The following is a 27,964-nucleotide window of genomic DNA, read 5'->3' as shown; positions in this document are numbered from 1 at the left end:
TGGATCTAACATAATAGTGAGAGTCCAGTCCATAGTGGATCTAACATAATAGTGAGAGTCCAGTCCATAGTGGATCTAACATAATAGTGAGAGTCCAGTCCATAGTGGATCCAACATAATAGTGGGAGTCCAGTCCATAGTGGATCTAACATAATAGTGTGAGAATCAAGTCCATACTGGATCTAACATAATAGTGCGAGAGTCCAGTCCATAGTGGATCTAATATAATAGTTTGAGAGTCCAGTCCATAGTCGATCTAACATAATAGTGGGAGAGTTCAGTCCATAGTGGATCTAACATAATAGTGAAAGTCCAGTCCATAGTGGATCTAACATAATAGTGGGAGTCCAGTCCATAGTGGATCTAACATAATAGTGAGAGTCCAGTCCATAGTGGATCTAACATAATAGTGTGAGAGTCCAGTCCCTAATGGATCTAATATAATAGTGGGGGAGTCCAGTCCATAGTGGATCCAACATAATAGTGAGAGTCCAGTCCATAGGGGATCTAGCATAATAGTGTGAGAGTCCAGTCCATAGTGGATCTAGCATAATAGTGTGAGAGTCCAGTCCATAGTGGATCTAGCATAATAGTGTGAGAGTCCAGTCCATAGTGGATCCAACATAATAATGAGAGTCCAGTCCATAGGGGATCTAGCATAATAGTGTGAGAGTCCAGTCCATAGTGGATCTAGCATAATAGTGTGAGAGTCCAGTCCATAGTGGATCTAGCATAATAGTGTGAGAGTCCAGTCCATAGTGGATCTAACATAATAGTGGGAGAGTCCAGTCCATAGTGGATCTAGCATAATAGTGTGAGAGTGCAGTCCATAGTGGATCTAACATAATAGTGAGAGTCCAGTCCATAGTGGATCTAGCATAATAGTGTGAGAGTCCAGTCCATAGTGGATCTAGCATAATAGTGTGAGAGTCCAGTCCATAGTGGATCTAGCATAATAGTGTGAGAGTCCAGTCCATAGTGGATCTAACATAATAGTGAGAGTCCAGTCCATAGGGGATCTAGCATAATAGTGTGAGAGTCCAGTCCATAGTGGATCTAGCATAATAGTGTGAGAGTTCAGTCCATAGTGGATCTAACATAATAGTGGGAGAGTCCAGTCCATAGGGGATCTAGCATAATAGTGTGAGAGTCCAGTCCATAGTGGATCTAGCATAATAGTGTGAGAGTTCAGTCCATAGTGGATCTAACATAATAGTGGGAGAGTCCAGTCCATAGTGGATCTAGCATAATAGTGTGAGAGTGCAGTCCATAGTGGATCTAACATAATAGTGAGAGTCCAGTCCATAGTGGATCTAGCATAATAGTGTGAGAGTCCAGTCCATAGTGGATCTAGCATAATAGTGTGAGAGTCCAGTCCATAGTGGATCCAACATAATAGTGAGAGTCCAGTCCATAGGGGATCTAGCATAATAGTGTGAGAGTCCAGTCCATAGTGGATCTAGCATAATAGTGTGAGAGTCCAGTCCATAGTGGATCTAGCATAATAGTGTGAGAGTCCAGTCCATAGTGGATCTAACATAATAGTGGGAGAGTCCAGTCCATAGTGGATCTAGCATAATAGTGTGAGAGTCCAGTCCATAGTGGATCTAGCATAATAGTGTGAGAGTCCAGTCCATAGTGGATCTAACATAATAGTGTGAGAGTCCAGTCCATAGTGGATCCAACATAATAGTGAGAGTCCAGTCCATAGTGGATCTAGCATAATAGTGTGAGAGTCCAGTCCATAGTGGATCCAACATAATAGTGAGAGTCCAGTCCATAGGGGATCTAGCATAATAGTGTGAGAGTCCAGTCCATAGTGGATCTAGCATAATAGTGTGAGAGTCCAGTCCATAGTGGATCTAGCATAATAGTGTGAGAGTCCAGTCCATAGTGGATCTAGCATAATAGTGTGAGAGTGCAGTCCATAGTGGATCTAACATAATAGTGAGAGTCCAGTCCATAGTGGATCTAGCATAATAGTGTGAGAGTCCAGTCCATAGTGGATCTAGCATAATAAGTGTGACAGTGCAGTCCATAGTGGATCTAACATAGTAATGTGAGAGTGCAGTCCATAGTGGATCTAACATAATAGTGAGAGTCCAGTCCATAGTGGATCTAACATAATAGTGAGAGTCCAGTCCATAGTGGATCCAACATAATAGTGAGAGTCCAGTCCATAGTGGATCTAACATAATAGTGAGAGTCCAGTCCATAGTGGATCTAACATAATAGTGAGAGTCCGGTCCATAGTGGATCTAACATAATAGTGAGAGTGCAGTCCATAGTGGATCTAACATAATGGTGGGAGTCCAGTCCATTGTGGATCTATCATAATAGTGAGAGTCCACTCCATAGTGGATCTAGCATAATAGTGAGAGTCCGGTCCATAGTGGATCTAACATAATAGTGAGAGTGCAGTCCATAGTGGATCTAACATAATGGTGGGAGTCCAGTCCATAGTGGATCTAACATAATAGTGAGAGTCCAGTCCATAGGGGATCTAGCATAATAGTGTGAGAGTCCAGTCCATAGTGGATCTAGCATAATAGTGTGAGAGTCCAGTCCATAGTGGATCTAACATAATAGTGTGAGAGTGCAGACCATAGTGGATCTAACATAGTAATGTGAGAGTCCAGTCCATAGTGGATCTAGCATAATAGTGTGAGAGTCCAGTCCATAGTGGGTCTAGCATAATAGTGTGAGAGTGCAGTCCATAGTGGATCTAACATAGTAATTTGAGAGTCCAGTCCATAGTGGATCCAACATAATAGTGAGAGTCCAGTCAATCGTGGATCTAGCATAATAGTGTGAGAGTCCAGTCCATAGTGGATCTAACATAATAGTGTGAGAGCCCAGTCCATAGTGGATCCAGCCCGTTTCTTGGGCCTAAGACCTTCCTACGGGCACTGACCTGCTACCTTGGCATGTGTCGGGCGCAGACTCACCAAGCTTCACAGTTTGGTATGGTTTCCATCTTGGTGTCTTGCGATTTCCTCTTCCTCCTACGCCGCCGCCTCTCGTCTTCATTCCTGACGGTGAGACTGAGATGATAAAACGGCTTTCAGACAGGAACAACACACACACGCACGCACACACACACCAGGATGTTATGACAACAGTGAAGGGCAGGGTGTGAGAAGTCTTAAAAGTCAATAAGGCGACAAAACAGGAGTTGAACGCAGAAGTCAAAGTGAGGCGGTAACGAGTCGTACCACGAGCAGCTGCAGCAGCAGCACCAGCAGAAGCAGCAGGCACTCGGTCGCTGGGAGTTCTGGGCGGGGATCAAGCCTCGTTCCGGCGGCCCGCTCAGCGGCGAGGTCTCGCCGCGACCCACGACCATGGCCAGCTCGCCCTCCCCTCGCTCAGCCGGGATGGGACCAGTGTACTGCAGACACACGGGGGCGGGGTCACCTTAAATACACACTCTATAGCCTGAGAACCGAACCCACAACCCACAACCCTGTCACAAACACAAACTTCATTCAGGTTACATAACGGCACCTTCCGGCTCCCACCAGAACCCGAAATTGGATGGATCTAAAAAAAAAATGTAGAGATTTTCTAACCTTAAAACCTCTAAAGGCTTAGTGGCCACATGCGTGGACGGCACCTTTTAGCTCTTATTTCCAAAAGTGTGTACACTACTGAATTGGGGTCTTATGGCCACTTATGTGGACACTTATGCTGCCATCTGGTGGTGTCAGAAGAGCATAACATACTTTGGATTTTGTAAAAAAAAAAAAAAGTGTAAAAATAAGAATTACAATATTTCTTTGAATTGCCGCCGGGTGTATAGTATGCGCCTGCCTTGAATTACTGCCGGGTCAAACTCGTTTCGCAAAATAATTAGCGCATGCTTAGCATTACTGCCGGCTCAGGATTAATGCCGGGTAAAACTCGTTTCGCAAAATAATTAGCCTATGTCTAGAATTTCCGCCGGGTCAAACTCGTCACGTCACGAGTGACACTTCACCTGTCATCATTTTCAAAATGGAGGAGGCTGAGTTCAATAATTTGAAATCGCATAAAGGGAAGAAGATTAAGAGCTATTCAGTAAGTTTCAAGGTCCAAGCTATTGAATATGCTAAAAAGAACAGTAAGCAGCTATGTTTTCTTAATATACCGTAGCTGCGTGTGTCAAATATGAGTCATTAAATGACTCCCGCCTCCTGGTGGTTTAGGGCGCTAGTGATCCTTCTTGCGACTACTCGGTTGCAGAAGAAGTGACAACAAGCAGCGATCGTTTATTTTTTCCTCTCGCTTACACTTTTATCATGGAGGATTACATATCTAAAATAAAACAGTTTTCTAAACTGGACTTTCAATCGAAGCAGGAGGTAATAAAGATCTGCATCGAGACAGGGAGACTTTTAAAACTGGAGAAAGATAAGGAAGACTTCTATAAGCAAGTTATCGATGGTTTTGATCAGAAGGAGCTGTGCATGGACTTCATCAATAAGTAAGACAATAATAAAGTTTTTTTTTTATTAAATGTGCTTTTCATGATGGTATCCTTACATCACACTCAGATTTATAAGCGCATGCTTGCCTTTACCGCATGCCTTTGGTAAGCGCCGGAGTGAGAAGAGGTTTTAAATTAATTAGCGCCCGGCGGCAATTCACTAAACATGAAGTACACATTTGTGTACTTATGGACTAAGTACATCATATCAAAAGATTATTCTTAGTTTTGAATTCTAATTTGGGTCCAATAAGCCCAAATAGCAAAGGGGAAAAAAACACAACAACATGTAAACAAACACCTTGGGCCTCAAGAGGTTAACCTCAATACTAGCATTACCTGAATCCTAACCCAAAATCCAGTCTCAGCCTATGTGTCTACATTAAAACATTCTTCTTCATACTTCATTAATATATGTGCAGTGGCACAAACATTCATGTCATTTCAAAACAGAAAGTGCGAGATTGTCAGAGACATTTTTTAAAACAAGCTATGAGTGCACTTTTGTGCATGATGTCACTGAGACGACATATCAAAACAACACTCAAGTGCAATTTTTTGTACAGAACGCCACTACAATAGTTTAAAACAAATAAAGTGCACTTTTGTGCATGATGTCACACAAGATGTTTCAATAAGTGTCAAATAAAAATGAGCTGCATAATAGGAAATCAAATAGTGAATGTCCTTCACTGTATGGTAGGTTCCTGCGGACGTTATCTCCTACTGTTGTTGACTAATTGTTTCATACGATGTTGATGTGAAAATGGTTGCTTGGGCATTTTGTGGGTGTGGCACCGAACGGAGATGTTGACATGCGGAGTTTCAAGCACTCTTCATTCTTTAACGGGTGACTTTTCAAATGATGCTACATGAGCAGTGGTGCTACTTTTTGTAGCAACGCTTTTGCCGCATTATTGTTCAACATCTTCCCGCTTGAAGCAAAACCACCGCCAGATGGTGAACCCCGTGCTGTTTTTCTCGGGAATTAATTTTTCCTTCATTTGTTACCAGATTCGCTTTTCTCTCTCGTATTACCACCTGCACTGGACCGTTAGCATCACAGCTAATGTTACCCATGTCTCTACTTGTCTGCTCCGCGGGAGCGTGTGACGTTGCACACGTGGCGTATGTAAGAAGGTGCGCTTGTTTTAAGTCTCTGTGAGAAGGAGAGACAAGAAAGAGTGGGAAACGCCTGTAGTGTAACGCCCGCGGCTAAAAGCAACTGCGTATTTTTACATCCCTACTCTGTAGGTATGTATGTACCATTACAACCCTAGTATGTATGTATGTACCGTTACATCCTTAGTATGTATGTATGTATCGTTACATCCCTAGTATGTATGCATGTATCGTTACATCCCTAGTATGTATATATGTATCATTACATCTCTAGTATGTATGTATGTATCGTTACATCCCTAGTATGTATGTATGTATGTATGAATGTATGTATGTACCATTACATCCCTAGTATGTATGTATGTATGTATCGTTACATCCCTAGCATGTATGTTTGTATCGTTACATCCCTAGTATGTATGTATGTATCGTTACATCCCTAGTATGTATGTATCGTTACATCCCTAGTATGTATGTATGTATGTATGTATGTATGTATGTATGAATGTATGTATGTACCATTACATCCCTAGTATGTATGTATCGTTACATCCCTAGTATGTATGTATCGTTACATCCCTAGTATGTATGTATGTATGTATGAATGTATGTATGTACCATTACATCCCTAGTATGTATGTATGTATGTATGTATGTATGTATCGTTACATCCCTAGTATGTATGTATGTATCGTTACATCCCTAGTATGTATGTATGTATCGTTACATCCCTAGTATGTATGTATGTATGTATCGGTACATCTCTAGTATGTATGTATCGTTACATCTCTAGTATGTATGTATCGTTACATTCCTAGTATGTACGTATGTATCGTTACATCCGTAGTGTGGATGTATGTATGTATGTATGTATGTATCGTTACATCCATAGTATGTATGCATGTATCGTTACATCCCTAGTATGTATGTATGTATCATTACATCTCTAGTATGTATGTATAGTTACATTCCTAGTATGTATGTATCATTACATCCCTAGTATGTATGTATGTATGTATCGTTACATCTCTAGTATGTATGTATCGTTACATTCCTAGTATGTATGTATGTATGCATGTATCGTTACATCCCTAGTATGTATGTATGTATCATTACATCTCTAGTATGTATGTATAGTTACATTCCTAGTATGTATGTATCATTACATCTCTAGTATGTATGTATAGTTACATTCCTAGTATGTATGTATCATTACATCCCTAGTATGTATGTATGTATGTATCGTTACATCTCTAGTATGTATGTATCGTTACATTCCTAGTATGTATGTATGTATCGTTACATCCCTAGTATGTATGTATGTATGTATGTATCGTTACATCCCTAGTATGTATGTATGTATGTATGTATGAATGTATGTATGTACCATTACATCCCTAGTATGTATGTATGTATGTATGTATCGTTACATCCCTAGTATGTATGTATGAATGTATGTATGTACCATTACATCCCTAGTATGTATGTATGTATCGTTACATCCCTAGTATGTATGTTTGTATCGTTACATCCCCTAGTATGTATGTATGTATCGTTATATCCCTAGTATGTATGTATGTATGTATCGTTACATCTCTAGTATGTATGTATCGTTACATTACTAGTATGTATGTATGTATGTATGTATGTATCGTTACATCCCTAGTGTGGATGTATGTATGTATGTATGGTTACATCCCTAGTATGTATGTATCGTTACATCTCTAGTATGTATGTATCGTTACATTCCTAATATGTATGTATGTATGTATGTATCGTTACATCCCTAGTATGTATGTATGCATGCATGTATGTATGTATCATTACATCCCTAGTGTGTATGTATGTATCGTTACATCCCTAGTATGTATGTATGTATGTATCGTTACATCTCTAGTATGGATGTATTTATGTATGTATCGTATCGTTACATCCCTACTATGTATGTATATATATATATATGTATGTATTGTTACATCCCTAATATGTATGTATATATGTATGTATTGTTAAATCCCTAGTATGTATGTATCGTTACATCCCTCGTATGGATGTATGTATGTGTCATATTTTTCTCACACGTAAATCGTACAAAGACAACGAGGCAGAATATTTACTGGTCGTTGTAGTAATGGAAGTAAAAGTAGAAGTAGAGGATGAAGGAAGAGTGATGTTGAGAGGAAGTGAGAGAGACAGTGTGATACATCATGTGACTGAGATGTGAGACACACACAATCTTTGATTTAGAAAAGACGTAGATGTTGATACAATTTCTTACCAAATTTTAATGTAAAATAACACACAATTTTTTTTTTTTTTTGGGGTCTACAGGTTTTGTGGCGTAACTGTGTGTGGGCTGGGGGGGGAGGGTCGGAGTGTCAGTGTTGTGTTGTATTATGCAACAACTGGGGAAGATTTCCCTTAACAACGCAAAGAAGATTATCTTGGTTAAATACTGTTTTTACTCATGTTTAATTCCACACCACCATCATGTGACTAAAGGAAGTCGCAATAAAGTTTTGATGGGGGAGACGAGTGCAAACAAGTGCCGCAATAGTGCACACCTCAGCCAAAACAACATTATCCTAAATACACCTTTTTAGAAACATTTTATTTTTTTCCCACATTTGGTCCCAACCCTGCACAGGTGCACTCTCAGGTGTTCAAAAGGAACTTGTGTAGACTCCTGCTCAACATGACTCTTCGTGAAGTTGAATAGTTTATAGTTTAGTCTTTATTTGAAGGGACAATGGGCAGAAACATTACGCTCAAAGACAGATATGTTATGTACCACATCTCATTTACATCATCACACAAAGACAACACATGCTCTTGTTCACATCTGTCATCATTTGTAAAAACAACCATGATTTTAACACACACACCTCACAATTTACAGCAAAAATGCTCTCATGGATAAATATAATACACAGTAAAGGCCTACTGAAACCCACTACTCCCGACCACGTAGTCTGATGAAATATTAACATTGCAACACATGCCAATACGGCCGGTTTAGTTTACTAAATTACAATTTAAAATTTCCCGCGGAGTTTCTTGTTGAAAATGTCGCGGAATGATGAAGCGTGTTTGTGACGTGACGTCTCGGGTTGTAGCGGACATATTAACCCAGCACCACACACGGCTAAAAGTCGTCTCTTTTCATCGCATAATCACACAGTAATTTGGACATCTGTGTTGCTGAATCTTTTGCAATTTGTTCAATTAATAATGGAGACGTCAAAGAAGAATGCTGTCGGTGGAAAGCGGTGGATTGCAGCTGACTTTAGCACCGAAACACAGCCGGTGTTTCTTTGTTTGTTGTGAAGCTTTAACACAGAGCGGTCAAGCGAACATGTTTCTCTACGTCAACCAGCAAGTTTTGGGATGGGAAAATTGTGATATTAAGTCGGCTTTTATTGGAGACTTCAGCGGATTATGCGACCTCCTCCTGCAGCTCAAAAAGGCAGCTGTGATCTTGGCTCCTCGGCTTCTCTCAGAGACACTGGCGTTCACCGCTGCCATCCGACTTTCAGGTATGACTTTACAATCTCACTAAAACACTATTAAAAGGGACGGCGTGGCGCAGTGGTAGAGTGGCTGTGCGCAACTCGAGGGTCCCTGGTTCTATCCTCACCTAGTACCAACCTCGTCACGTCCGTTGTGTCCTGAGCAATACACTTCACCCTTGCTCCTGATGGGTGCAGGTTAGCGCCTTACATGGCAGCTCCCTCCATCAGTGTGTGAATGTGTGTGTGAATGGGTAAATGTGGAAGTAGTGTCAAAGCGCTTTGAGTACCTTGAAGGTAGAAAAGCGCTATACAAGTACAACCCATTTATCATTAAAACAATAAGCAGATAAGGGATCTTCCAGAATTATCCTAGTAAATGTGTCTAATTACATCTGAAACGGTCCCACTACCGCCGCTTGGAGCCGTCGCCTTTTCTTTTTTTATTTATTATTATTTTCTATTTTTTTTTGTGCTTCACTCTAACTTTCCTCCTCCACGAATCTTTCATCCTCAAATTAATGGGGAAATTGTCGCTTTCTCGGTCCGAAAAGCTCTTGCTGCTGGAGGCTATGATTATAAACAATGTGAGGATGTGAGGAGCCCTACAACCCGTGATGTCACGCGCACATCCTCTGCTACTTCCGGTAAAGGCAAGGCTTTTTTATTAGCGACCAAAAATTGCGAACTTTATCGTCGACGTTCTCTACTAAATCCTTTCAGCAAAAATATGGCAATATCGCGGAAGATCAAGTATGACACATAGAATGGACCTGCTATCCCCGTTTAAATAAGAAAATCTCATTTCAGTAGGCCTTTAAATTGATGTGTCAAACATAGTGTCCACCTTAGTAACCGTGTGAGCAGCTTCTGATTTCTCCGAAGCCACTTTTTACCTTCAATTGTGAATGAAGGGTAACCTGTTAGACTTTTCAAGTTGGTTGTGAGGTCGTTCCATTCCTTTAATCGCGATATATGAAAAGGCTGGTTGTGCAAAAGATTTTCTACATCTGGGTACGCTACACTGCCCCCTGGAGGCTCGTGTGTTTCTAGTTGTCAAAGCAGATGTAAACTGGACAAAGTGCTTAAGTGGCGCTGGTGAAGTGTTATTTACGACCCGATGGGTCATTTGAATTAATGCTAATCTTTAAATGTTAGCTAAATTCAACAATCTATATCTTTGGACAACTAAACAATAGGGGTGTAACGGTACGCAAAAATTTCGGTTCAGTACGTACCTCGGTTCAGAGGTCATGGTTCGGTTCATTTTCGGTACAGTAAGAAGACAACAAAATATAAATTTTTTTGATAATTTATTTACAAAATTTGCAAAATCTTCCACCAAAAATATTTTTCTAAATGGAATATTTGATGTGAAGTAATCGGAACCTTGGATAGGTCAATAATTCATAATAACATTGATTTTGATTTCATATTATGTTTTGAGCAATGACAGTTTGAAAGAAAAAAAATAACAGCTTTGTTTTATTAGTCAACATTGCAACTTTTTCTAAAGCTTTATTTCACTTTTGTTTATGTTTTTATTTATTTTAATAGTATTTTTTAGAATGTACCGTGGGCCTTTAAAACATTAGCTGTGGGCCGCAAATGGCTTCCGGGGCACACTTTTGACACCCCTGCTCTCGATAATAAAAAATAAAATCTGATAAATCTATGGGTAAAAAGCAAAGCCTGGTGACGCATGCGCGTTTATCATAACTCTCTCGCTCTCTCTGTCTCGGCTCCTCCCTCACGAATGCTGTGTGCACAATTTGTTTTGTTTTTAACCCCTTCTTAGCCCTGAACGTACATTGAAAATACACGCAACCCTAACTTCAAATGCCGGACATTTGAGGCATTTACGAAACTCCACCCGGACAGCCCCGCAAAAGAGGACATATCCGGTGAAAAGAGGAGGTCTGGTCAGTCTATCGTAGCCCGGTCGCTGCTAGCATGCCGTGTGTTGTGCACAACGTGCGGTACGCTACTTAATATGTCCGTGTGGAAACTCGTTCGGTACACCTCCGAACCGAACCGAAACCCCCGTACCGAAACGGTTCAATACGAATACACATACCGTTACACCCCAACTAAACAGTGATGGTGGTGTTGTGGTTTTTGGTCAAGTATTTTGAGCGACTGTTTGTGCAAAGTTTCCAATGGCCTCAGAGTCATTTTGCCTGCCTGCGACCAACATGTTACACAACAATAAAAACGAGACATAATCATTGCATTAATACAACTTTGAGCTGACTCCAGTGTTGATGAATTCCTGATACATTTGAACGTTTTCATGATGTATTTAAGACTCTGGCACATCTGTTTGATATGTTTTTTAAAGCCAAGTGTTGGGTCTAGAACAGACCTGGGCACATTAAGGCCCCAGGGCCACATGCGGCCCATTAAGCTTTTCAATCTGGCCATTCCCAAATTTTTTTTTTTAGATTTTTATGATGGAAAGGGTAGCTGCTATGATGATGTGCAGTGATATTTTCAAATGACCATAAGTCTTGAACTATACAACATGTCACATTTTCAATGGTTGGAATCTGCGCTTTTGCATGATATTTTAATGACTTGTCTTTTCCTGATACTAATATTAATTTGATACTTTTCGATACGGTATAGTGCCGAATATGATTTATTAGTTCCGCGGTACTATACTAATACCCGTATACCGTACAACCCTACTAGCTACTATAGTGATCTACGTCACAGTGGGGCGGCATAGCTCGGTTGGTAGAGCGGCCGTGCCAGCAACTTGAGGGTTGCAGGTTCGATTCCCGCTTCCGCCATCCTAGTCACTGCCGTTGTGTCTTTTGGCAAGAAACTTTACCCACCTGCTCCCAGTGCCACCCACACTGGTTTAAATGTAACTTAGATATTGGGTTTCAGTATGTAAAAGCGCTTTGAGTCACTAGATAAAAGCGCTATATAAATATAATAAGCGAGTAGGTCAGACGAGGCACCAAGCAGTGTGGGTGGGGAGCGTTTTCAAAGTGTTTCCAGAGCAGCAATGTGGGTGTCAGGGACAGACGTGGAAGGAGATATTTACAAGAAAGTTCTAAAGCTTAGTGATATTACATATATCAGATTGTCGATGTTTTTTGTTTTTTTTACCCTTCACGTTCATATTTTGCTGAGTTTTTTGCATTTTTGTTGCATTTGGCTTGATAGTAAAATCTGTTGATTGAAAGAGGGGTGTGACGTGCATATGTTCTCATTATTCAAGGTTTTATCATTCATAGAAAAAAAATTAAATTACATTCAATTTTTAAGGCAGATTGTCATTACATTTTTAGCATTCAGACTTTTGTATGAATTTTCCTAAAAATACAAACCCCGTTTCCATGAGTGTGAAATTGTGTTAAATGTAAATTAAAAACGGAATACAATGATTTGCAAATCATTTTTAACCAATATTCAGTTGAAAATGCTACAAAGACAACATATTTGATGTTCAAACTGATAAACAATTTTTTTTTTTTGTGCAAATAATCATTAACTTTAGAATTTGATGCCGGCAACACGTGACAAAGAAGTTGGGAAAGGTGGCAATAAATACTGATAAAGTTGAGGAATGCTCCTCAAACACTTATTTGGAACATCCCACAGGTGTGCAGGCTAATTGGGAACAGGTGGGTGCCATGATTGGGTATAAAAACAGCTTCCCAAAAAAATGCTCAGTCTTTCACAAGAAAGGATGGGGCGAGGTACACCCCTTTGTCCACAACTGCGTGAGAAAATAGTCAAACAGTTTAAGAACAACGTTTCTCAAAGTGCAATTGCAAGAAATTTAGGGATTTCAACATCTACGGTCCATAATATCATCAAAAGGTTCAGAGAATCTGGAGAAATCACTCCACGTAAGCGGCATGGCCGGAAACCAACATTGAATGATCGTGACCTTTGATCCCTCAGGCAGCACTGTATCTAAAACCGACATCAATCTCTAAAGGATATCACCACATGGGCTCAGGAACACTTCAGAAAACCGCTGTCACTAAATACAGTTCGTCGCTACATCAATAAGTGCAAGTTAAAGCTTTACTAGGCAAAGCGAAAGCCATTTATCAACAACATCCAGAAACGCCGCCGGCTTCTCTGGGCCTGAGATCATCTAAGATGGACTAATGCAAAGTGGAAAAGTGTTCTGTGGACAGACGAGTCCACATTTCAAATTGTTTTTGGAAATATTCGACATCGTGTCATCCGGACCAAAGGGTTAGCGAACCATCCAGACTGTTTTCGACGCAATGTTCAAAAGCCAGCATGTGTGATGGTATGGAGGTGCATTAGTGCCCAAACCATGGGTAACTTAAACATCTGTGAAGGCACCATTAATGCTGAAAGGTAAATAAAGGTTTTGGAACAACATATGCTGCCATCTAAGCGCCGTATTTTTCATGGACGCCCCTGCTTATTTCAGCAAGACAATGCCAAGCCACATTCAGTTTTGTGTTACAACAGCGTGGCTTCGTGAAAAAAGAGTGCGGGTACTTTCCTGGCCCGCCTGCAGTCCAGACCTGTCTCCCATGTAAAATGTGTGGCGCATTATGAAGCGTAAAATACAACAGCGGAGACCCCGGACTGTTGAAGGACTGAAGCTCTATATAAAACAAGAATGGGAAAAAATTCCACTTTCAAAGCTTCAACAATTAGTTCCCTAAGTTCCCAAACGTTTATTGAATGTTGTTAAAAGAAAAGGTGATGTCACACAGTGGTGAACATGCCCTTTCCCATCTACTTTGGCGCGTGTTGCAGCCATGAAATTCTAAGTTATTATTTGCAAAAAAAAATGTTTATCAGTTTGAACATCAAATATGTTGTCTTTGTAGCATATTCAACTGAATATGGTGTGAAAATGATTTGCAAATAATTGTATTCTGTTAATAGTTACATCAAACAATTTCCCAACTCATATAGAAACGGGGTTTGTATGAGTGTCGCTCCTCTTTTACTTCTCAGACCAGCTCCTCGATAGTTGTGTATCTTTTACAATCAAGCAAAACACAACAATAAAGTGAAAAAAAAAACAGCAAAATATGAAGGCCAAATGTAATAAACACTAACAATATGATATTTTATCACGTAAAAATCTGCTTCCACATCAGTTCCTGACACGTTTCGGGCTGGCTGCTCTGAAAACAAACCCCGCCCACTCTGTGACGTAGATTACCGTAATAACTCCTATAACCCCCAAAAGCGCAGATTTTGACTATTGAAATACTTTCTATAGTTCAAGACTTACGGTCATTCAAAAACAGCACTGCACATAATAATGCCGGCGACAGTTTTGATGTTAAAGGTCTAAAAAAACAGGTCTGCTTTAAATGGTATACTGTGTACAAATAATATACTTTATTATACACTTAGTGTAAATGACCAATTACTCACTTCTTCTCTCCTTTTTAATGGCAATAAACAACATTTAGATGTCCAAAAATGGCATCCCAGCTTTTTTCCTGGTTTGCATGAACTTATCAAAATGATGCCGTCACATTTTGGTGGTCCCTTCCAAGGTGGCGACTAGTAAGGAGGGTCAGTGTCCAGTCAAGGAGGGATGTTTTCGATCAAGGTTTTACGCTGCCAATACCGATCGACGACGGTGGAGATCGACCGATACCAATACCGATCACATGTGTTAACTACATTGTTCAATGTATTTAAAGTACCAATGATTGTCTCACACACACACGAGGTGTGACAAAATTATTCTCTGCATTGAACACATCACCCTTGATCACCCCCTGGGAGGTGAAGGGAGCAGTGAGCAGCAGTGGCGGCCGCGCCCGGGAATCATTTTTGGTGATTTAATCCCCAATTCCAACCCTTGATGCTGAGTGCCAAGCAGGGAGGCAATGGGTCCCATTTTTTTATAGTCTTTGGTATGACTCTGCCGGGGTTTGAACTCACAACCTTATGGTGAATGCTATTGACAATTCAACAATATCAAATCAATATTTAAACTATTTCCTTATTCTCTTTTATTACATACAGTTGTTTGGTCAAAGCAAAGTCAACGGTAGAGAATAACAAATCAGCAAAAATGATTCCCGGGTGCGGCACCGCTGCTGCTCACTGCTCCCCTCACCTCTAGTGTGTGTGTGACAATCATTTGTACTTTAACTTTAACTAAACCAAACGGTATCGTGTATTTCAATACTTTTCTAAATAAAGAGGACAACAAAAAAATAGCATTTTTGGCTTTATTTTTAAGGAAAAAAAATCTTAGAGTACAATAAACATGTTTCTTTTTGCAATTTTGTCTTTAAATAAAATAGTGAACATACTAGACAACTTAGTAAGTAAACAAAGACTCCTAATTAGTCTGCTGACCTATGCAGTAACATATTATGTCATTTATCTTGTCAAAATTATGAGGGACAAGCAGTAAAAAATGATTTTTAATCTACTTTTTCATTTACTGTTAATATATGTTTATTTTCTGTTTCAACATGTTCTATTTACACTTTTGTTCAAATGTAATAATCACTTCTATTGTTATATGCATACTAATTCTAGCTATTAGGCTGTTCTAGTTTTCATATTTTATTTATTTTTCTTATCATTTTTCTTTTTTTTTTTTAAATACACTGTAGCCCTTTGAGGTTGTTTGCTCAATGTAAAGTGTTTTTTTACAAATAAAATGTATTATTATTATTCTGTTTGGATACTTTACATTAGTTTTGGATGATACCACACATGTAGTAGTTACAGGATCATACAATGGTCATATTTTAAGTCCTCATGTGTCCAGGGACGTATTTCCTGAGTTTATAAATATAATATTAATTTAATAGAAAAAAGATTTTGTGACGACAAAAAATATTGATGTGATCAATGTACTTGGTATCATTACAGTGGATGTCAGGTATAGATCCACCCACGGCGTTTATTTACATTGCGACGTCAGTAGTGTTTAGCTATTCCTTGTCCCGCAGGGATGATACCTGTAAGAGACTTACTTTGTCGCCATGGAGGCGAGGATTACGTGATTTAGAAAAGCTAAAACACTGCCATGTCTTAAAGCGCCTCTTCCTGTGGGTGTTTCAGTGTTATAGCTTTACCTTTTTTGTTAGTTTTTAAGCCAAAATGCGTCCAATCTCCCTTTTCTGTCTACACACTGTGTCTGCTTGTAAGTACTCTGTGTGCGGGCGCTGCCGAACATGCTACTCTGCTCGCAAAAAATGCGCCGTCGTGCCCGTTAAAAAATAAATGAGGCGAACCGGTACATTTCAAACAGAGTATAGTACCGTTTTTGATTCATTAGGACCGCGATACTTTACTATTACTGGTGTACCGTACAAGGTAAGGGGAGCAGTGGGCAGCAGCAATGGCCGCGCCCGGGAATCATCTTTTGGTGATTTAACCCCCAATTCCAACCCTTGATGTGGAGTGCCAAGCAGGGAGGTAAAGGGTCCCATTTTTATAGTCCTTGGTATGACTCGGCCGGGGTTTGAACTCACAACCGACCGATCTCAGGGCGGACGCTCTAACCCAGGGGTGCCCACACTTTTTCTGCAGGCGAGCTACTTTTCAATTGACCAACTCGAGGGGATCTACCTCATTTATATATATCATTTATATTTATTTATTTATGAAAGAGACATTTTTGTAAACAAGTTAAATGTGTTTAATGATAATACAAGCATGTGTAACACATAGAGATGTCTTTCTTTCACGAAGACAAGAATATAAGTTGGTGTATTACCTGATTCTGATGACTTGCATTGATTGGAATCAGACAGTAATGATGGTAACGCCCACATTTTCAAATGGAGGAGAAAAAAAGTTGTCCTTTCTGTACAATACCACATGAAAGTGGTTGGTTTTTGGCATATAATTCATCCAGCTTCCATACACTTTACAAGAAAAACATTGGCGGCAAATTCCGTAGCTTGCTTGATTGACATTCACGGCACCCGAGGGTCTTGTGAGATGACGCTGGCTGCTGCCAGTTCATTATTATGAAAAAATGACAGCGAGGAAGGCGAGAAACACTTTTTATTTCAACAGACTTTCGCGCCGTCCCTTCCGTCAAAACTCTAAAGGCCGACTGCACATTTCCTATCTTCACAATAAAAGCCCTGCTTCATGCTGCCTGCGCTAACAAAATAAGAGTCTCGGAAAGCTGGCGTGCACAAGTGATGTGCACGCCAGCTTTCTGAGGGATCGCTTGTGCACGCCAGTTTTCCGAGACTCTGTATTTAGTTAGCGCAGGCAGCATGAAGTAGGGCTTTTATTGTGAAGATAGGAAATGTGCAGTCGGCCTTTAGAGTTTTGACGGAAGGTACGGCGCGAGAGTCTGTTGAAGTAAAAAGTGTTTCTCGCCTTCCTCTCGGTCATTTTTAATAATAATGATCTTGCAGCAGCCAGCGTCATCTCACAAGACCCGCCGGTACCGTGAATGTCATTTAAGTGACGTCTTGGTGAAGATTGATGATCACTAATTTTTAGGTCTATTTTTTTTAAAAGCCTGGCTGGAGATCGACTGACACCCCCCCGCGATCGACGTAATGGGCACCCCTGCTCTAACCCATGGGTGTCAAACTCTGGCCCGCCGTGTAATTTCATTTGGCCTCTTGAGGCAATATCAAATTAACTTTAGAGCTAGCCCGCCGCTGTAACACCGCATTCACCGCTCGTCGGGACCCAGGATGGACCGCTCGCCTGTGTATCGGTTGGGGACATCTCTACGCTGCTAATCCGCCTCCGCTTGGGATGGTTTCCTGTGGACGGGACTCTCGCTGCTGTCTTGGATCCGCTTTGGACTGAACTCTCGCGGCTGTGTTGGAGCCACTATGGATTGAACTTTCACAGTATCATGTTAGACCCGCTCGACATCCATTGCTTTCGGTCCCCTAGGGGGGTTGCCCACATTTGAGGTCCTCTCTAAGGTTTCTCATAGTCATCATTGTCACTGGCGTCCCACTGGGTGTGAATTCTCCCTGCCCACTGGGTGTGAGTTTTCCTTGCCCTTATGTGGGTTCTTCCGAGGATGTCGTAGTCGTAATGTTTTGTACAGTCCTTTGAGACATTTGTGATTCAGGGCTATATAAATAGACATTGATTGATTGATTGACCACTAATACTCATACTTGTCAACCCTCCCGATTTTCCCGGGGGACTCCCGAAGTTCCGTGCCCCTCCCGAATTTCCACCCGGACAATAATATTGGGGGTAGGCCGTAAAAGCACTGCTTTTGGCGTTCTCTACATGTCGCCACGTCCGCTTTTCCTCCATACAAACAGCGTACCGGTCCACTCACATAATATATGCGGCTCATACACACACAAGTGTATGCAAAGAATACTTGGTCAACAGCCATACAGGTCACACTGAGGGTGGCCGTATACACAACTTTAACACTGTTACAAATATACGCCACACTGTGAACCCACAGCAAACAAGAATGACAAACACATTTCGGCAGAACATCCGCACCGTAACACAACATAAACACAACCGAACAAATTCCCAGAACCCCTTGCATCACTAACTCTTCAGGGACGCTACAATATACACCCCCGCTACCACCAAACCCCGCCCCAACTCAAACCCGCCGCCGAAAAGAGGCATTCAATTTGTATTTTTATTTTATTTGATACGCCATTGACATTTTTTAAGTATTATTACTTAAAACTCGATTTTGCATGTCACTATAAAGTTATATAAGACTTGTCTGGTCAATATTTAATGCAAAACTTGTTTGGGTCCCTATTAAAGGATTAATTTGTTCAACCTCGGCCCGCGGCTTCGTTCAGTTTTAAATTTTGGCCCACTCTGTATTTGAGTTTGACACCCCTGCTCTAACCACTAGACCACTGAGTAGGGTGTATCCTCCTACGGTGTGTAGTGAAGCATGTTTAGCTATAACCCGTCCTGCAGGGATGATACTTGTAAGAAACGTACTTTATTACTCACCATGGAGTCGAGGATTAGTGATTTAGAAGTAGCTAAAACACTGTCGATTGCGGATGGACATTAGCCGCTAACTATCCATGTCTTAAAACACCTCTTCCTGAGGGCTTTTCAGTGTTATAACTTCACCTTTATCTTTACGTTTTACGCCAAAACGCGTCCCTTTTTCCGTGTAAACACTGTCTGCTTGTAAGTACTCTGTGATTGTGCACTGCCGAACATGCTCCTCCGCTCGTAAAACCAGCAATGTCATGACTTTCAAACAGAGTACAGTACCGGTTTTGATTCATTAGTACCACGATAGTATACTAGTACCGGTATACCGTACCACCCTACTAGCAGCAATCCGTACAGATGGTGAATGCAGTCAATTCAAAGCCATTCAAAGGGTTCTTTAACAAGGTTGTGTACTATTTCAACCTTTACGCAACATCAATCCTCAAGATGGAATAAAAGTTGGAGGAATTCACGTTAATGCGTATGTGCCAGTGCCAGACTCTGAAGACGAGCTACTGAACACAGTAGTAGTCCGCGGTGAAGTAAACGGACTGGCACTACGCATCAACAAAACCGAATGCACGGTAGTTTCCAAGAAACCACATCCATCACTTGCAACAACAAGAAAATGAACCAAGTGGATCGATTTAAACACCTGGTCCAAAAGACAGCTTCAGTAGAATGAGTCTCTTGTCAAAATAGAAACCAAACTCCAGAGTCCCCAAAATGTGCTTTACGGCTGTGAATGCCGGGACTTTGAATGATCAACAGCTGAGAAAATTTGAGAAATTATTCGGAAAAACACTCCGCATATCATGAGGGTGTTGGCACGGGCAAAAACGATTCGAAAGAGGCAGCTGGGACCTGGGACATATTACTAGAAAAAGACGTCAACAGGAAAATTAGTAGGAAACAAAGCTCCAGGTCGACAACCACCAACATATCAATTGACTAACAACTTTTATCGGAAGAATCAATAATATAGAACTTATACGTAGAGCAGACGATAGAAGACTCGATCACTCCAAACAGGCCTGATAGTCCATGAGGACTATCTGCTGTTCCTTTCCTTCCTTTGGTTTTTGGTCTCTAAATCCTCTAGGGCCAAGGAATTATACCCCAAGTTTGCAAACACTAACAAAAACATCTTTTATCGTTGAGAAAATTGGAAAAATTATTCGGAAAAACACTCCGCATATCATAGGGGTGTTGGCACGGGCAAAAACGATTCGAAAGAGGCAGCTGGGACCTGGGACATATCACTAGAAAAAGACGTCAACAGGAAAATTAGTAGGAAACAAAGCTCCAGGTCGACAACCACCAACATATCAATTGACTAAGAAATTTTATAGGAAGAATCAATAATATAGAACTTATACATAGAGCAGACGATAGAAAACTCGATCATGGATGGCTCCAAACAGGCCTGATACTCCATGAGGACAATTTGCTGTTCCTATCCATCCATTGGTTTTTGGTCTCTAAGTCCTCTAGGGCCAAGGAATTATACCCCATGTTTGCAAACACTAACAAAAACATCTTTTATCGTTGAGAAAATTGGAAAAATTATTCGGAAAAACACTCCGCATATCATGGGGGTGTTGGCACGGGCAAAAGCGATTAGAAAGAGGCAGCTGGGACCTGGGACATATCACTAGAAAAAGACATCAACTGGATAACTGGTAGGAAACAAAGCTCCAGGTCGAAAACCACCAACATATTAATTTGCCTAAGAAATTTTATCGAAATAATCAATAATATAGAACTTATACATAGAGCGGACGATAGAAGACTCGATCATGGATGGCTCCAAACAGGTCTGATAGTCCATGAGGACTATCTGCTGTTCCTTTCCATCCTTTGGTTTTTGCTGTCAAAGTCCTCTTGGGCCAAGGAATTATACCTCCAGTTTGTAAACATTAACAAAAACGTCTTATATCGTGGTGTCAAACTATGGCCCGCGGGCCAAATTTGGCCCAGCGTGTAATTTCATTTGGCCCCTTGAGGTAATACCAAATTAACATTACAGCTGGCTCGCCGGTATTATACAGCGGGAATGCCGCTGTAACGCCGCCATTTTTCGCACTTGCCAACCCTCCCGATTTTTCTGGGAGACTCCCGAAGTTCAGTGCCGCTCCCGAAAATCTCCCGGGGCAACCATTCTCCCAAATTTCCCCAATTTCCACTCGGACAACAATATTGGGGTCGTGCCTTAAAGGCACTGCCTTTAGCGTCCTCTACAACCCGTCGTCATGTTCGCTTTTCCTCCATACAAACAGCGTTTATTGTCGCATAATATATGGGGCTTTTACACACACATAAGTGAATGCAAGGCATACTTGATCAACATCCATACAGGTCACACTGAGGGTGGCCATATGAACAACTTTAACACTGTTACAAATATGCGCCACACTGGGAACCCGCACCAAACAAGAATGATAAACACATTTCGGGAGAACATCCGCACCGTAACACAACATAAACACAACAGAATACCCAGAACGCCTTGCAGCACTAACTCATCCGGGACGCTACAATATATGTTGATATTTACCTCAGAAGGCTGCAAATAGAAAAGAGGCATTCAATTTTTATTCAAATTTTATTTGACATGCCATTGTTATTTTTTGAAATCATTATTATTATTATTATTTTAAACTCGATTTTGCATGTCACTATAAAGTTATATAAGCCTTGCTTGTTCAATATTCAATGCAAAACTTCTTTGGGTCCCTATTAAAAGGTTAATTTGCTCAACTTTGGCCCGCGGCTTTGTTCAGTTTTAAATTTTGGCTCACCCTGTATTTGAGTTTGACGCCCCTGATATTGTTGAGAAAATAAAAATATCGATGTAATCACTCTAGTAATGATCATATACTGACACTACCCTTGGTATCGATACACCCAATTTATGGATCGATCCGTCCTTTTGCCAGTCTTTTTTATATTGACTGACAAAGCTAAGATGCTAACAGGTAGACTAGACTTCATTTTTATTATCATTCAAATTTGAACATTGCAGTCCAGATAAGAACGACATTTCGTTGCATTAGCTCATGGTAGTGCAGGACAAAAGAGCAATAAGGTGCAGATATAAATAAATAGATAATTGTACAGATATTGTGCATATGCGTCCACGTTTATGGATGTATGTTATATTGTCTTTATATTCCAGTGAGTCAATTCATTTTAGGACATCTTTCTAGAGTCCAGCAGTGAAAACAATCCACACGTTTCTCCTCAAATTGAGCAAAATTGAAATCTGTCTTTGTTTTATTTCCTTGCTTCTTGTCTGGTTTAATAATGTCATCGATGTTTGAACCTGACAGCACCCAGCGGGGCATCACAACAAAATAAGGCACAATAATGTGTTAATTCCACGACTGTATATATCGGTATCGGTAACTAAGAGTTGGACAATATCGGCAAAAAAGCCATTATCGGACATCTCTACTTTTAAAGCATGAACACGAGCAATAAGACAATCTCACCAGAGAAAGTGGACAAATATGAAGAATTAAGACGCACGGCGACATTTTAGAACGTCATCCGTTGCGTAAACCTTAGCCAACGAGGGAAGAACCTAAGTCTTGCGACAAAACCGACCTAGCCTTAAGCCCAAAGTCCCGACTTTGAAGAGCAGCACTGGAAACATGAGCGCTCACCACAGAGAAGACCAGTCAACGTGGACGCTGGAGGCAAAACGAAGGCGCGGCTCCCCTTCGCCGTTGTCTCCGAGCTACAAAGACCCCATCAGTCAACATGCTTTGGGTTAGGAGGAAGAGAGGCGCTCATTGGCAGACAGGAAGTAAGAGGGGGGGGGGGGGGGTGTTGATTGTGACACTTCTTAGTTTCGCTGTGAAACTTGATGAATCAGACTTGGCGTTGACTCCCCGACACCGTGTGCTGGCTACCGAACAATAAACTTAACATTCTTTCCGTCCTTCGGAGGTGGGACCCTAAGAAACTTTAGACGCTCTGAAGGCTCCAGGAAGTTAAAGGCCTACTGAAAGCCACTACTACCGACCACGCAGTCTGATAGTTTATATATCAATGATGAAATATTAACATTGCAACACATGCCAATACGGCCTTTTTAGTTTACTAAATTGCAATTTTAAATTTCCCGCGAAGTGTCGTGTTGAAAACGTTTGACGTCTCGGGTTCTAGCGGACATCATTTTCCAGCCCGATCCAAGCTATAAGTAGTCTGCTTTAATCGCATAATTACACAGTATTCTGGACATCTGTGTTGCTGAATCTTTGGCAATTTGTTCAATTAATAATGGAGACGTCAAAGAAGAAAGATGTAGGTGGGAAGCTTTTAGCCTTTAGCCGGTGTTTCCTTGTTTAAAATTCCCGAAGGTGAAGCTTTACTATGGATCAGAGCGGTCAAGCGAACATGGGCCCCGACCACATGTCAACTGGCAGTTTTCGAAGAGAAAATTGTGGTAATAAGTCGGCTCTTACCGGAGACATCAGCATAGCTTCCGTCCTGCTGCAACTGCGTGACTTCCCTTCAGAGACACTGGGTCAACACACCCGTGGCCACACCCCTCCGACTTTCAGGTACTATTTAATCTCACTAAAACACTAGCAACACAATAAGCAGATAAGGCAGGGGTGGGGAACCTATGGCTCGCGAGCCGGATGCGGCTCTTTTGATGACTCCATCTGGCTCTCGGATAAATCTGAGCTGACATTGCTTGACACGATAAGTAATGAATAATTCCACTTGTAATCACAGTGTTAAAAATAACGTTCAAAATATAAAACATCCTCATGCATTTTTAATCCATTCATCCGTTTTCTACCGCGCCTGTTCAAGAAGTTGCGTTAATGGTAAGAAGTTATTTTTTTATTATTGGTTAGTGTGGGGCTTGCACTCCTGGATGTTCTTCAGACCACCAAGCACCGACATGAGAGCCTGTTTCAGGGCTACAGTATTTTAAAATTTTTCAATAAGTCTCTCAGTTTCTTTCCAGCAATTGTCTTTTTCTCTTTCGTTCTCGCTGGCGCTCTGGCTCCAGCTCCAACCCCGTCTCTCCTCCTGGCTGCTGCTTATAACAGAGCGACAGGTGATTAGATAAGGTCCAGGTGGGCAAGCTACGCACCTGTCGCTGATGTCAAGGCCGATCCTGGCAACACCCCGCTTCACTGAACGCCCGCAGGCCACGCCCCCCTCCACAGTTAGCTTCAGAATAATAATGTTATTACAAAGAATAAGATACCTATTATACTCTAGAAATGTTGGTCTTACTTAAAAATGCACGTGTTGAGTTGTGTTCAGTGTTAAAAAAATATTATATGGCTCTTACGGAAATACATTTTAAAATATTTAGCTTCTTGGCTCTCTCAGCCAAAAAGGTTCCTGACCCCTGAGATAAGGGATTTTCCAGAATTATCCTAGTAAATGTGTCTGATAACATCTGAATTGCTCCCACTGAAATTGCCTTTTTTACTAGTCCTTCACTCTAAATTTCCTCATCCACGCTCAAATTAATGGGGAAATCGTCGCTTTCTCGGTCCGAATAGCTCTAGCTGCTGCTGGCTATGATTGTAAACAATGTTCAGATGTGAGGAGCTCCACAACCCGTGACGTCACGCGCACATCGTCTGCTACTTCCAGTAAAGGCAAGGCTTTTTTGTTAGCGACCAAAAGTTGCGAACTTTATCGCCGATGTTCTCTACTAAATCCTTTCAGCAAAAATCAGGCAATATCGCGAAATGATCAAAGCGCTGCGGGAAACCCTGCTCACTTCTTTAGGACCCCGCCAAATTTTCCCTTTCGATCGCTAAAGTGGAAAAGCCGACAGCACCGCCATTGTACGTTTGGATGAGTGCCACCTGCAGGCAGGATGGAGTAGGACAATAATTGTGTGGGTAAACGTCTGCACCTTTTAAAGGCCTACTGAAATGAGATGTTCTTATTTAAACGGGGATAGCAGGTCCATTCTATGTGTCATACTTGATCATTTCGCGATATTGCCGTATTTTTGCTGAAAGGATTTAGTAGAGAACATCGATGATAAAGTTCGCAACTTTTGGTCGCTAATAAAAAAGCCTTGCCTGTACCGGAAGTAGCAGACGATGTGCCCGTGACTTCACGGGTTGTGGAGCTCCTCACATCTGAACATTGTTAACAATCATGGCCACCAGCAGCGAGAGCGATTCGGACTGAGAAAGCGACGATTAACCCATTAATTTGAGCGAGGATGAAAGATTTGTGGATGAGGATAGTGAGAGTGAAGGACTAGAAGAAAAAAAAGAGAAAAAAAAGGCGAGGGAAGTGGGAGCGATTCAGATGTTATTAGACACATTTACTAGGATAATTCTGGAAAATCCCTTATCTGGTTATTGTTTTACTAGTGTTTTAGTGAGATTATATGGTCGTACCTGAAAGTCGGAGGGGTGTAGCCACGGGTGTGTTGACCGCCAGTGACTCCGGTGGGAAGAGGCAAGAGAGTCCGCAAGCTCCGCTCACGTCTACAGTAAGAGCCGACTTATTAACACAATTTTCTCACCGAAACCTGCTGGTTGACATGTGGTCAGGAACCATGTTCGCTTGACCGCTCTGTTCCATAGTAAAGCTTCACCTTCGGGAATGTAAACAAGGAAACACCGGCTGTGTTTGTGTTGCTAAAGGCAGCTGCAATACAGCGCTTCCCACCTACATCTTTCTTCTTTGACTTCTCCATTATTAATTAAACAAATTGCAAAAGATTCAGCAACACAGATGTCCAGAATACGGTGTAATTATGCGATTAAAACAGACGACTTATAGCTTGGATCGGGTTGAAAAAAAATGTCCGCTACAACCCGAGATGTCACGCGCACGCGTCATCATACCGACGTTTTCAACAGGAAATTTACAATTGCAATTTAGTAAACTAAAAAGGCCGTATTGGCATGTGCTGCAATGTTAATATTTCATCATTGATGTATAAACTATCAGACTGCGTGGTCGGTAGTAGTGGGTTTCAGTAGGCATCATAAAGCCTACATGAACTCCATGGTGTTCAGGGATGAATAGTCTCTCCTATTGCTATTGTACTATTTTTTTCAGCTATAGTTACATTAATCATTAGTAATGGAGCAGCCTAGTTTTGAATGGCAGGGTCCCTGCTAACACATATTGACAAAACTATAACATTTACATAACAAAAATCAACTACAAGCTTCCCAAATGCTGTAATAGATTAAGCAGAGACCCCAAAAGGGACAAGTGGTAGAAGATGGTTGGAGTTGAGCATATGTCAGCATGTGGCCCCACTTTTAGCTTTTTTTTTTTCTTCAAACGCTTATTGCAAACGCTTACTTACAGTAAGTCATTCATTTGACTTTGCAAGTCCTTATTTTAGTATCTCAGGTAACTAGGACTGTTTTGTTTTGACGTTAAGTTAAAGTTAAAGTACCAACGATTGTCACACACACACTAGGTGATTGAGAAGTAGCTAAAACACTGCCGATTGCGGATGGACATTAGCCGCTAGCTATCCATGTCTTAAAGCACCTCTTCCTGATGGCGTTTCAGTGTTATAACTTCACCTTTATCTTTACTTTTTAGGCCAAACTGCGTCCCTTTTCTGTCTACACAGTGTCTGCGTGTAAGTTCTCTGTGATTGTGCGCTGCCGAACATGCTCCTCCGCTCCTAAAACCAGCAGTGTTTACTTTCAAACAGAGTATGGTACTGTTTTTGATTCATCAGCTATACTAGCACCGGTATACCGTACCACCCTACACATCAGCTTTCTTTACATTGACTAATGGACAGTGAGAAGGTCAGTACAGTTCCTAAATATCCAAATCTGTGGACTTTTTTATTTTTATTTTCCTGAAGGCTGTTTCTAACTGTTGCTAAGCACATGATTATCTAATTATTTCCCCTCATTACAAGCTCTCATAGGCTCGCGTCGACTCAAAGCGTAGCAGTGTGTGTATCATACTTCAACGCCACAAACCGACCTTATTAGCTTCGACTAATCGACATAGATACTGACAAAACTATTTTAAATAGCGGCGACAAAACATACGTAAATAACAAACAGCATAATAACACCATAGCTGTAAACCTGGCTTCACCCAAGGAAGGCACACATGACATACACAAAGCCTAACGAGGCATTTTTTTTTTCTCTCAAGGAATTGTGAAATAAAATCATGTCTTCAGGAGATCAACACTGTACTGAAGCCCAGAACACTGTACGCATTTCCCCAGGTTTTAGTTTGGAGATAAGGAAAGATTGACCTGGCCCTCTAGGACCCCTTTTTATGTTTGTGAACTTTATAGTCTATACATTTAGAGTGATGTGATAATAAAACACCCTAGAAGTCTAGAATGAAAGAGCAACAGTATATATATATATATATATATATATATATATATATATATATATATATATATATATATATATATATATATTAGGGGTGTAACGGTACGTGTATTTGTATTGAACCGTTTCGGTACGGGGGTATCGAGGGTGTATCGAACAACTTTGTAACCTAAAGTCTTAACAAGCTGCTCTGCAGCTGCCTCTGTCTGAGAAGTGAGCACCTAGCATTGTCCTGCCTACACAACCATCTGATTGGTTACATACAAAGCCAATCAGCAGTGCGTACTCAGAGCAATGTAACAGCCAATCACAGTGCGTATTCAGAAAGCATGGAGTCAGTGCTCCGGCGTCGAGATGAGCAGATATGTGTTTAGCAGGTGAGCAGCCGACATCTTACACTCCCCAAATTATAAAAAATACTTCCCAGTCACAACTACGACTAACATCACTATGAGCCCGTAGACCTTCTAGAAACTTAAACTGCAGCTCAGCTCTCTCTTAATTCTGGGTTGAAGTGAACGCTAATTAGCTTTTAGCGTTACGTTAGCTCATTTTTCTGTGTGTGTGCGTGTGTGTAATAAAAGTCAACTACAGGCTTTCCAAATGCTGTA

General features: G+C 41.1%; 1 protein-coding gene across 5 annotated transcripts in view; it reads right to left on the bottom strand.

Moving 5' to 3' along the window:
* Positions 1–27,964, bottom strand: part of LOC133554229 (regulator of G-protein signaling 17-like) — an 84,690-nt gene that overhangs the window by 9,110 nt on the left and 47,616 nt on the right. For 3 of the 5 annotated variants that reach the window (XM_061902710.1, XM_061902712.1, XM_061902713.1), the window contains 2 exons: positions 3,216–3,388; positions 2,949–3,044 (listed from right to left, as the gene is read on the bottom strand). In XM_061902710.1, the coding sequence (XP_061758694.1) occupies positions 2,949–3,044; positions 3,216–3,388 (269 nt within the window). Of the gene's footprint in view, positions 1–2,948; positions 3,045–3,215; positions 3,389–22,685; positions 22,818–27,964 lie in introns of those variants that run through there. The other 2 variants (XM_061902714.1, XM_061902711.1) reach the window with 2 other exon arrangements.

The sequence above is a fragment of the Nerophis ophidion genome, linkage group LG06, assembly GCF_033978795.1.
Source record: "Nerophis ophidion isolate RoL-2023_Sa linkage group LG06, RoL_Noph_v1.0, whole genome shotgun sequence".
Classification (NCBI taxonomy): Eukaryota; Metazoa; Chordata; class Actinopteri; order Syngnathiformes; family Syngnathidae; genus Nerophis; species Nerophis ophidion.
The sequence above is the reverse complement of the archived record's forward strand: the minus strand, read 5'-3'. Positions and strand labels throughout refer to the sequence as shown.